General features: G+C 45.8%; 2 protein-coding genes across 2 annotated transcripts; both read left to right on the forward strand.

Moving 5' to 3' along the window:
• Positions 455 to 1,779, forward strand: LOC8073370 (putative nuclease HARBI1). Its single transcript, XM_002451484.2, has 4 exons — positions 455 to 783; positions 874 to 952; positions 1,028 to 1,253; positions 1,337 to 1,779. Exons 1-4 carry the CDS (start codon positions 455 to 457, stop codon positions 1,777 to 1,779), a joined length of 1,077 nt encoding a protein of 358 aa, XP_002451529.2.
• Positions 7,027 to 10,503, forward strand: LOC8073373. The gene is made up of 10 exons (XM_002451487.2): positions 7,027 to 7,185; positions 7,343 to 7,522; positions 7,627 to 7,710; positions 7,788 to 7,828; positions 7,907 to 8,027; positions 8,117 to 8,279; positions 8,801 to 8,830; positions 8,983 to 9,057; positions 9,168 to 9,941; positions 10,034 to 10,503. The coding sequence occupies exons 1-10, from the start codon at positions 7,084 to 7,086 to the stop codon at positions 10,090 to 10,092; spliced, it is 1,629 nt and encodes a 542-aa protein (XP_002451532.2). The 5' UTR covers positions 7,027 to 7,083; the 3' UTR covers positions 10,093 to 10,503.

Genomic DNA, 12,146 nt, shown 5'->3' on the forward strand with positions numbered 1-12,146 from the left:
CGGATCTGCAACCTCTTCTTCCTCTACTGTCGGATCTGCAACCTCTAGTTGCAGTTCTCCTTCCTCTATCATCCAACGACCCCGAGGCTAAGGTGAAATCCTGATTTTTTATGTGTTGTGCTTTATGATGTTCAATCTGCTAGGGTTTGCTTTCAAGATTGTTATTTTACTTTCGTATCTGCTCTGTTTAGGGTAGATCTATGAGTTGGTATTTGCTTGAGGTGTGTGAGATGGTTTCTGTGAGTTGTGATCTGTTTCGTTCATTTCTGAGTTGCTATGAAAGGTCGATGATGTAGTTCACAGTGTGCACTAGGAGGCATTTTATTTTGCAGCCGTGCACAGAAAAAAAATTTCTTGATTCATGTTGCAAACAAGTTGATGCATAGCAGGGTATGATTAGCTGAACTATTCTTAATTGACATGCATGTAGATGGATCCCTCTTTGCGTCGGGAAATGATGCGTAGGCAGGCTGCTGCTATGACTATTGTGATGGTGTCTTTTGTAAGCACTAGGCTAAAAAGGAAAAGTCCTGAACCTGATACTGAGCCTGACCCCTTAACCCCTTGGATTAGAGAGGAAAATGAGCTGCACAGGCAGAGAACACTGGCACTTATTTACAACTCCACTGATGTAGAGTGCATATCCATACTTAGGATGAGAAGAGCACCTTTTTTTGCTCTCTGTGATTTGCTTAGGCACAGGCAGTTGGTGACAGATAGGGAGGGGGTGTCTGTTGAGGAGCAAGTAGCCATGTTCTTTCATGTGGTTGGTCACAACCAAAGGTTTAGGGTTGTAAGACATTCTTTTAGGAGATCCATTGAGACAGTGCACAAGTATTTTCATGTGATCTTGAATGCTGTTGGTGAGCTTAGGACTGAGGTCATTAGGCCACCTAGCACAGCCACTCCTGCCAAGATCCTTGGGAGTCCTAGATGGAATCCATATCTTAAGGTAATTGTTTAGCTTGGGTTCATTATTTGTTCATAATTGCTGGATGCACTTGTATCTCACTGGTATGGTTTATAGGACTGCATTGGTGCCATTGATGGCACCCATGTGCTTGCTAGAGTTCCTAGGAACATGCAGCAAGCTTTCAGGGGTAGGAAAAAGGACCCCACACAGAATGTCATGGTTGTTGTGGACTTTGATCTCAAGTTCACTTATGTATTAGCTGGCTGGGAAGGGTCTGCTCATGATGCACTTATTCTTTCTGATGCCATTGAGAGACAGGATGGGTTCACTATGCCCCAAGGTAATTTGCACAAACTACAACCAATTGTTGACCTGATAGGTAATAACATAGAGTCACTTAGAGGCATTTGTATCCCATTGTAGGTAAATATTACTTGGTCGATGCTGGGTATGCATGCAAAAATGGTTTCCTACCTCCATACAGGGGTGTCAGGTACCATTTGAGTGAGTTTGGGTCTAATAGGCCTACCAATGCCCAGGAGCTGTTCAATCTACGACACTCATCACTTAGAGTCACAGTGGAGAGGGCTATAGGTGCACTGAAGAATAGGTTCAGGATTCTGGATAACAAGCCATTTCACAAGTATAAGACCCAATTAAAGCTTGTCATTGACTGTTGCATCATACACAACTGGATCTTAGGGTTTGGTACTGATGAGCATGTCCCTTCTGAGGTAGGCTTTACTGGTACTCTGCCTGACTCAAATGATTCTCATAGCCAAGAACAAGACTCTGCACTCATGGCTGCAAAGAGGGATGCAATCTGCAATGCTATGTGGGAGGGGAGGGGCACTCATAGAATTTGACACTTCATTTATGTCAATTTTGTTTAGTCTACCCTGCTATGAACTCTTGTTTGCACTGTGAACATGTAATAATCCATGCTGAGACCTATTTTTTAATTAATTTGTATATTCTTTGGATTGTCTTTATATTTGCAATGTTGTTTGGCTTTGTTGTGTATATTTTGGGTGCTTTGTTACACTTGGGCCACCCTGACTTGTTAATGGCAAACACAGCTATGTCTCCTGTTGAGATTACTGGGTTTGTGGGTGCTGCTGATGTGCTGGAAGAGATGATCAGGAATGGTTCAGATGCTGCTGTTGTAGGTGGTGCTGATGCTGCAGCACCTGCAAATGGTGCTGTAGGTACTGGTGCAACTCCAGCAGCACCTGATGCTACTGTTGCCCCTACTGGTAGAGGGGGGCAATGAGGTGGAATAACAACACCTCTGGCTTTGTTCTTAGGAGGATGTCCCAACTGTTGAGTGATGGTAGCAGACCTGACAAGGTGTTTAAGGACAAGGATGTAAACCTTGTTGCCAAAGCTATGAAGGAGTATAGTGGGGAAGTGGTAAGCCCAACTCAGGTGTACAATCACTTGAGGAAGTGGAGGCAGAAGTGGGCTAGAGTGGTTAAACTGAAGGATCTTAGTGGGGCTTTGTGGGATGCTGATGCCAATGCCATCATGCTTGAGCAGGATCACTACCTTGGCCACTGCAAGGTAGTCCTTGTCTTATTCTCTAGGTTCTAATATTCTGTCTTTGTTGTTTGCTTCTCTAATCCTTTGTGTAATTCTGCTAGGACCACCCTAAGGATGCAGAGTTCCTAAACATCCCAATTAGGTTTTACACTGAGATGGAGTCCATCTTTGGGGGAAACCTGGCCACTGGCAAGTTTGCTGTTGGCTCTGGTGATTCCTAGGGACACCATTTTGATAGTTGTGCAGGTAAGGTTGATGGTCCAATACTAACCCAGACCTACAGCAAGACTGAGATAGCTGAGGGTAGCAAAGCCACTGACCTCCCTTCTACTGTTGTGGGTGGGAAGAGGAAGAGGGGACACTTCAGTGAGGATGAGATGCTCTTGCTGTCTAACATGAGTGATGCTGTCAACAATGTGGCTCTAGCTCTTAGAGAGACAGGGCCTGCCTATGTGGATGGGGATCTGTACTCGGCTGTCATGGAGATGGGGGGATACACTGAGGATGCTTTGATGGCGGTCTACACCTTTCTCTTGGACAACAAGGCTCAGGCCAAAGGCTTTGTGAACATGAGTGATGGACATAAGTCCATCTGGCTAAGGACCTTCCTAGCCAAGAACTACTTTATGTAGTTCCTGTTCATGCTAGTCTACATGTCTAGGAGGGGGTTAAGTGTTGAGATGTATAGTTCCTCCACCTCCCCTGAGCCACTCTCTTCTTCTTTTGACTCCAGCTGAGATGTGGCTGTTCTAGTTCTTTTGTGCAGGCAGGTTGTAGGACTGACTGCTGACCTTTTGGTGAGGATTAGCTAAGAGGGTGGCTAACAATTTGGGCCCTTATATATTGGGCAGAACAAGTTATTGTAACACACTATTACCAGCCTTTGTTGGCTGTTGTTTATTTCATGCATGTATTCTGTTTACTTTGTTTTGTGGAGATAATTGTTTCTGTGCCAATGATGAGTATTACTAAATTCTTTTATGTCATGCTTGTCATAAAAGTATGTGATAGTGAGTTGGCCTACACAAGGTTCATACTGACTTTGTTGTGTGGCCAGCTCACTACACATTCTTCCATGGCATGCATGAGTTCAATTACATACTCTGAGGCTTGGGTTTCATCTTTGGCATGTGATGACAAATAAATGTATGAGGTGGCTAACCTGTTTTCCTTGTGTCATTCATCACATCTGAAGGAACCATAAACTTTACTTAGCAACAATTGGGTCTATGACTCAAGGTGATGGCAAGAAGTTTATGGTCCTCCAGATGCCATGGGTGCCACAAATGTTTGGATTTTCCATTAGAGCTACCAATGATTACTGACGTGGCTTTACATTTGGCCTATGATGACATACATAACAATCAGAGGTGGCTTTACACTTGTAGTTGCTCTTGTTTTGTAAGGCTAGCATTCAGTCATGGTTATCATCAGGACATGAGATACATCCATCCACAATGCAACAGGTCTTGGTCTGACCACCTGATGGCTAAGGATGGATGTATCTCATGGCCCCATGGTACTCGTGAAACAGTTCTTTGGGATCCACAAAGTTGCCACCAGTGATGATTGTCTTAAGAATAAATTGTGCAAAATCAATAAGGTCTGAGGCCCCTTTTATGTGCTTCTGTCCTAGCCTATGATATTACATGGAGTAGTAATGAAGCACCATATGGTTGCGGCATGGAAGAACTTCCATTTGGTTCAAACCAAACTGAAGTTCTTCAATGCCGCAGTCATAGTTGTTTCAATGTAGTTCTTTATGACTGAGGCTTGGTCAGTTCCATTTCAAAGACTGGCAGAATTGAAATCTAAATTGATGTTTGGGTTTTTTTTGAAGGAACATGACTTGGTATATTGTGTACAAGGGGTACAAGCCTGGAGTGTATGCAGACTGGACTGACTGCAATGCACAGGTTGCTGGTTTTAAGAAGAACAGCTACCAGGGGTTTCCAACAAAGGAAGAGGCAGTAGCCTCTTTCTTAGAGTATATGGGTTGTGATGAAGATTCCATGGAAACCAAACTCTTTCCCAAACAACAAGGCATCACTGAGCCCAAGCAAGTTGTTGGTACAATGAACATCTTCCTTCCTATAGCTATATCTCTAATTGTGCTTTTGCTGGCCATGCTTATGTATGTATCTAAAACTTGTTGCACTTGTCCTGCAAATAAGTAGGTCCTGCAGCTGTTCCATGGTGACCTGGTATGTTCTGTACCAAGGTAGGCACCCTGGTGTCTACTCTAACTGGGCAGAACTATGTTTGGCACTTGCTGGAGGTGACAATAACTTGTATCAGGCTTTCAAAACAAGGGAGGAAGCTGATGCAGCTTTTCTAGCTTTCACATTAAGTATTGTCTGCTGAACTACATTAATTGGAATGGGCAATGATGTTAAAACTGAGGCCCAATTTAGATGTTGTAACAAGGAACATTTCTGTGTGTTTTATGTTTATTTTGCTGCATCTTTGCATGCTTCAGTTCAAAACATGTGAATTGGTGTATTTTGATCATGGGCCTGGCCGAGTTTCATATGTGCCAAACACAATCTCCAAAAGGTAGTTGAGGTAGTTGGCCTGTTAGCCTGGCTCCCAACTGCTCCACAAACACCAGCTAGGTTGGGCCAGGCTAGTTTCATACAATGACACAAACAACAGCACTTGCTCCAAACAAGCCTGGCTTGGCTGGGCCTGGGTCTGATGGGCTAGCCAGGCTGGGCTGGTACACCCTCACAAACGCGCCCCTGACCTCTCACCTCAGCACCACCAGTGACCACGGCATCCGATCCGAGCGTCCGCGTCAGCGGTCGTGGTCAGAGACGAGACGCGGTCCGAGGCCGTGAGTCCCCTGTCCCCGCCGCTCAGTGCATAATCAACCGCGTCCGAGCAGGAGAGACCGTGGGGTGAGGGTGGGGCCCGTGCGGTGGGCTGTTGATTCTGCACTGACCAAGCTGACGGCCCCCACCACCACGGCGCCTGCGTTGACCAAGCCGACGCCGCCGGCCATCGTGGCCACCTGCGGCAACAGGGGCAAGGGCAAGCCGACGTTCTACATGAGGAGCAAGCGGTCGGAGCGGTGCGACGCGACGCGTCAGGTGACATCCGGGTGGACGGGAACCGCTCCGCCCGTTCATTTAGGTCTTGTTCGTTTCGGCTGGAACGGCCCGAAACGTGGCCCGTTCCAGGTGGATCGACTAGACTTGGAATTAATCTTGTCCAATCGAAAATGGCTATTCGGTTAATTTAAGGCTGAATTATAGCCAGAGTGTTTTTCCTGTGTTATTCCATAGGTATCAATTCCGGGCCTCCTACTCTCCGGAAGAAAAACAGGCCCATTTTCAATATGCTCACCAGGTTTCAGTGAACCACTGGAAATCACTCAATCCAGCCCACGAAGAGAAACAGGCCTGTTTTGAATACGGAAGAAACGAACAAGGCCTTAGGGTGGAATGGGATCAGAAATTGTTCCTGCTGATGAATCTTATACAAATTTATGAACCAATCTAGCTAGAAATTGTTCCAGCTCTTTAATCCTGAAGAAACGAACAAGGCCTACGTCAGCAGGATAGACCGGGAGTGGAAGACCAATCCGTACGAGCGCGCTACCACGACCCCGACCCCGTGGCCATGGCCCACGTCCGCGAATGCACCCTCAAGCCGCTCATGCGTATTTGAGAGAAAAAAAAAGCGTGAGATGGCGCGGGCCGCCACCGACGCTGGGTTGGAGGTGTGCGGGTGGCGGAGCCCGACCAGCACACGGACATGGGCCACGTTCGCGGCGCTGGTGAACTCGGCGGACGTGATGGTGGGCGTGCACGGCGCCGGGCTCACCAACATGGTGTTCTTGCCCCGCGGCGGCGTGCTCATCCAGGTGGTGCCGTTCGGCGGGCTGAAGTGGCTCACGGGCGTCACGTTCAAGGACCCCGCCGTGGACATGGAGGTGACCTACGGACTATTGGAGGAGAGCTCGCTGATCGACTAGTCCCCGAGGAACCACCAGGCCTTGTTTAATTCTAAAATTTTTTTGCAAAATGTTTTCAAATTTTTCATCATATCGAATTTTTAGACATATGCATGAAGTATTAAATATAGACGAAAATAAAAACTAATTGCACAGTTTGGTCAAAATTGACGAGACAAATCTTTTGAACCTAGTTAGGACAATATTTGTCAAATACAAACAAAATGCTACAGTGTCAATTTTTCAAAAAATTTTAGAACTAAACAAGGCTCAGATCCTTGTTTAGTTAAAAAAAAATTACAAAATGGATAAAAAGTCAGGTTTGTCAATGCGGCCCATCCGAAGCAAGGGTTGTTGCTGCTTTGAGACTCCCAAAGTCCCAAACTCCAGGACCTCTCACGGGCTCACTGCACTGCACGCAACGCCGGCGCTCGGCGCATTGAGGCCGGCGCCCGAATCGTGTATATCAGCAACCAAACCAGAACCCCTGCCCCAGCGCCTGCTTTACCCGACGGAGGCGTCCCAAGCCGACCTGCTAGCGTAGCGGAGGCAATTGATACTTCTCCAATCCTTACTTGTTCCCAACTCCTCCAAATTGTTCGTCTAACCTGCCTACATTGCTCAGAGTAGTAGCGGCGGAGAGGATCGCGGAGGCCGGAACCCGGAGACGATGCTTCGTGACGGAGACGGCGGCCGCGGCGGCGGCGCGCACCTCATCTTTGCTTACTACATCAACAGTCACGACGTCGGGCAGGCTACCCGCGCCCTACAGGTCTGCGGTCTGCCCCTCCCTCCCTCTCAACTCCTCCGCCGCTTGCGGCTTACCTGCCTGGTGCGCAGGGGTGCGGTGGTGCTCGCCGCTCGCGCCTGATCGCTTCCGTCCCGTTTCCTGATCCTGCCTGCGTCCCTCCTCTGTGCTCCCCCCGCAGGTGGTGGAGCACCTGCTCGCCGCGGGGCACCACGTTCATGTGGTCACCGCCGCGCCCGAGTTGGTCCGCACCACCGAGATTGCATCTCCTAGGCTGCACATCCGCGAGGTCGAGCAGGTCGTGCTCGAATGCGGCGCCCCCAACGCCCTGACCGTCGACCGCTTCCCCTCGGTCGAGAAGGTTTTTTTTGTTCCCTTGCACACACAACTTGATCGTTTCCATTTCCGTTATTGCACCGCCCTTCGTATCTCCGAGTTCTGATAATGTGCGCGCGCGGATTGCAGTACTGCGACAATGTTGTGATGCCCCGGGAGTCCATTCTGAGGAGCGAGGCTAAATGGCTCAAGTCGATTGAGGCTGACATAGTGGTACTAAGAGCATGCATACTATGTTCATCTAGACATGTCTAATATTTGTGTGTGCTGAATATTTGTGGGTGTGGCAGGCTTCAGATGTTGGGTGTGCTGTGAATGGAAGTGCCGAATCGTAAGTTTGCATACCCCTGCAGTTTCAGTTTGCTGCATTTTGATACAAATTTGTTCAACATTTTCATTTTATTTTCAGTTCGCCGCAACCCTTTGCTGATGCTATGACCTCGCTGAAGAGCTTATCAGGGCTGGTTGTCAATGGGTCAAGAAGCCCCAAGAATCAAACTCGTGAAAAGGCCCTGCTCCCTGATTGCAGGGTACTCAGCTAACTTTAATCCTGAAATGTGAATTTCGATTTGTGCCAAGTTTTGTTCTCCATGATAGACTTAAGTGTGAATTCTTATAGTCCCCACATATGATGGACACTTGCGAGAGGACTCCTTCCCCACCTTCAAAACGCCTCCGTGGGAGAAGTGTACCACCAACACCAGCTGATAATTCAGACCTGGAGCTGCCTGCTGCTCGTCGAAGGAGCAGCAGCAGCCCACCTACCCCGGACCGGAAAAGAAGTGAGATACTCTACATTCTACCCTTCCTTTTGTTTCAACCTCTTATTTTGAACATCTCTTTAACATGGATTGGATAGAGAACTAAAGGCAAAGAAGTATGTCCATACTGTACCAGTCAGGAGATATGGTACCTTTTGCTAGACTAAACTGGATGAATTAGCAAATCCATTGTAAATATTGATCCCACCAGGTCAGATGCCACTGTTTAGCTGTGGGCACGATATTACCTCTTGAGCTATAGCAAAAAACAATATCTAAATTTTTGGTAAATTAGATGTGATTGTTGTACAGAGGAACCCCGAGTTGATATGACATGATTATGATTATAGTATTTAGTTTGTTGGATGGCTAAAAACACGTTTCTTGTTGTTGTATAGGAAATGATATCTCAACTGTGACATGTTGTTGGTTGAAGTGTTTACATTCCTATTGCATAATATTTGTTGCTTATCACTGCATGCTTCATGCTTGTGTTTAGTTGTTTTGTGATCTGAACCTTTGATCTTTGTTTTGGTTTACAGGTGAGGATGAAACAATCGTTATTCCAAAAGGTACTCCTAGCCCTACAGTAGTCTATTGGGACATTGAGAACTGTAGGGTTTACATTCCTGTTGCATAATATTTGTTGCCTATCACTGCATGCTTCATGCTTGCGTTTAGTTGTTTCGTGATCTGAACCTTTGATCTTTGTTTTGGTTTTCAGCTGAGGATGAAATAATTGCTATTCCAAAAGCTACTCCCGTTCCCCCCACAGCAGTCTATTGGGACATTGAGAACTGTAGGGTTTACATTCCTGTTGCATAATATTTGTTGCTTATCACTGCATGCTTCATGCTTGCGTTTAGTTGTTTTCTGATCTCAACCTTTGATCTTTGTTTTGGCTTTCAGCTGAGGATGAAACTGTGGCTATTCCAAAAGCTACTCATACTCCCATGACAGTCTATTGGGACATTGAGAACTGTACGGTTCCGAACAATGCACAGGTAGAAGAAGTGTGTAAGAATATGAGGGATGCTCTGCAAATGAACTTCTCTGCAGATCCTATAACAATCAAAGCATATGGGGCATCAAACAAAATCAGGGAGGGGCTTCAAAGAACTGGAGTCACAGTTATTGATATTCAAAATAGAAAAAAAAATGCTGCAGATAAGCTTATTCTGGTTGATATGATACTGTTTGCCGTGGACAATCCGAAAAGTTCATCAATTTTGCTGATCTCCGGTGATGGTGACTTTACTCTAGCAGTTCAGCAGCTTGTCCAGCGTGGATATACAGTTAGGATCGACATTCCCTCTCTGAATACCGCTTCATCATCTCTTATGAGTGCTGGGAGTTCTGTGTGTGAGTGGCCAGTTCTTGCCCGTGGTCTCATTGTCATCCCCAAGTGCCTTCCTGATAGCCTTGATGTTTTGAAAGCTCAAATGATACAGCTGTTTCTTTCAAATGGAGGACATATGGATCTTGTTCGTATTGTGCCAGCGTACATGAATATCTTTGGCAAACAATTAAGGCTAGCAAACTACGGTGTTTCTAAGCTGATTGATCTGTTCCTAACAATGGGCAACCCGTTCTTTGTCATAGAGGGATTGGTTATCCTCGACATGCAATCAGCTCTTGAAGACAGGACAACAGATCAGAAGCTTGATGACCCAGCCAGTACAAGTAAGTTGGTCACTGCTAGCTTTCCACCATTTCTTAATGTTCGAGTAACTTCACACTCAACTAATAGTATTATCTGTGACTTGTGTTTTCAGCAATTTCTTCAGACGCTCTAGGCAATGTTTTGTGTACCAGTACGGAGGATGATGTTTGAAACCCCTGGGAGGTGAATATGTTGAAAACACCGACAAAAAACCGGATTGCATAGAGAAGGGGGTTTGAGGATTGCCGGGTCAGCATCATTATTCATTCTCCATGTTGAAAAGTTGAAGTGCTTTAGCTTTCTGAAAAGTTGATGGCTGTAAGCACGTGCTAGTTTTCTTTGTTGTTTGTGTTTTGATGCCTAAAAAGTCAAGACTACAAGAGACAACAATGTCACAGTAATTACAAGCAACTACAATGACAATGAACTATGGCAATGCTCACCCGCTCACTCATAAATCTCCATGCTTCTATTTTTTTTTACTGGGAAATGTTTTCTTTCATAAGTTCTTACCCTTGGGGTACCGTGTTACATTTGGTTAATTGTTATTGTTCTGTATAATTTGAAATTTTTATGAGCTCAGGATTGATTATTGTTCTTTCTTGTTTGTAATATTGAAAAAATAATGTAAATCTATGCGGAAGCAATGGCATGGATACCACTAAACATGATGATGCTGGCACTTCTGGAAGTGGTGGGAGTAACACTGGTGGCTCTAGGATTGGGCTATTCAGGCCTGGTTTAGTTTCTAAAAATATCTTTAAATGTATGCATCGAGCATTAAATATAGACGAAAAAGAAAAACTAATTGCAAAGTTTATCTGTAATTTATGAGACGAATCTTTTGAGTCTAGTAAATCCGTGATGAAACAATGATTGTCAAATACAAATGAAAGTGGTATAATAGCCAAAGCCAGAATATTTGCAAACTAAACAAGCCTCGGGACACCTATTTCAGGTGGTGTGCATGCAGTGCAACCACTGTTCATGATTTACCATCACCAGCTTTGGCCGTTCGCAACCTCATGGAACAGGTGCGTTTACGCCCTCTTGTGTTTGGTTTAGTTGTATCTGAGATAGTAAGAGGTAAACAATCAAATATGGATACGGTAACGCTCCTTCTACGCCGTCTGTCCGTTCGGACGGACTCACACCGATCAAAGCGATGCGTCTTGCCTTCTTATCTATTCATTAGCTATCTCGTCTTCATGAGCCCCCATTAGCTATCTCGTCTTCATGAGCCCCCGCACCTCTCCTCTATTTTGCTTGCTGCCTCGCCTGCTCCCTCTCTCGGTTCCTCCACACTGCTGCGCTCGCCACTGCCGCTCTTTAGGACGACTGCCACGCTCGCATCCAGCTCACTGCCACCTCGTCTGTTAGCGCTCTCCGTGACCTCCATACCACTTGATAGGGGGCGATAGTGGTGGCTTCAGGCGAGCTACCCCTCCCTCCCTCCCTGCCTTTTTCTCTTACTCTGCGACCTCCATGCAACCAGAGAGGACAACGATGATGGCAGCTTCCAGCGAGGTAGGTTTGGATCTAAGCCGTCCTCCTCTCTCTCTTTGTTGTATTAGTTTTTTTCTTTGATGTTGCATCTCTTTTGTTGCAATAGTGTTGTTTTGCTATTGCAACAAGTATTTTTTTGTTTTATTACTCTTTTTTTTATCTGATGTTGCATCTTAAATTTGCCCTTTTGTTTCTGTTGTTGCAGTATCGTTTTGTTGTTGTTGCAACAAGTAATTTTTCTTTATTGCATTAGTCATTTTTTTCTAATGTTGTTCTTTTTTGCATTTGGTTTTTGTTCTGTTTTTGTTGTAGTAATCTTTGTGATGGTGTTGTGGAAAGCAATGCTCCTTTGTTGTATTAGTTTTTTTTATGTTCTTGCATCTCGTGTTGCAGTAGACTTTATTCTGTTATTGCAGTCATTTTCTTGTGATGTTACAATAGATTTTGTTCCATGGTGAGGATATGACGCACCTAGCGGGCGCACGGCAGGGGATGGAGCGGTGCGACAGAATGGCAGCGTGACAGGTGGCGGGGTGGGATGGCGGAATGGACGCGCGCTCGTCTTATTCGCCGATGCAACTCGACTCCCTTCCATCCCGCTCTGCTCTGCTTCGCGCCTCCCTCCCAACCTGCCATTACTAGAGAACATGCCTTTCTTCGATGTGCCCAAATGCCTTTAGACTGTCGGGGACCTTTAGTCCCGGTTGGTGTCACCAATT

This window comes from Sorghum bicolor, chromosome 4, assembly GCF_000003195.3.
Source record: "Sorghum bicolor cultivar BTx623 chromosome 4, Sorghum_bicolor_NCBIv3, whole genome shotgun sequence".
Lineage (NCBI taxonomy): Eukaryota > Viridiplantae > Streptophyta > Magnoliopsida > Poales > Poaceae > Sorghum > Sorghum bicolor.

Coding starts and splice junctions, on each gene's coding strand:
- LOC8073370 (XM_002451484.2), top strand. CDS start 455: ATGATGCGTAGGCAGGCTGCTGCTATGACTATTGTGATGGTGTCTTTT. Junction 784..873: donor GTGGTTGGTCACAACCAAAG/GTTTAGGGTTGT, acceptor TGGTGAGCTTAG/GACTGAGGTCATTAGGCCAC. Junction 953..1,027: donor GATGGAATCCATATCTTAAG/GTAATTGTTTAG, acceptor TATGGTTTATAG/GACTGCATTGGTGCCATTGA.
- LOC8073373 (XM_002451487.2), top strand. CDS start 7,084: ATGCTTCGTGACGGAGACGGCGGCCGCGGCGGCGGCGCGCACCTCATC. Junction 7,523..7,626: donor GCTTCCCCTCGGTCGAGAAG/GTTTTTTTTGTT, acceptor CGCGGATTGCAG/TACTGCGACAATGTTGTGAT. Junction 7,829..7,906: donor GTGAATGGAAGTGCCGAATC/GTAAGTTTGCAT, acceptor TTTTATTTTCAG/TTCGCCGCAACCCTTTGCTG.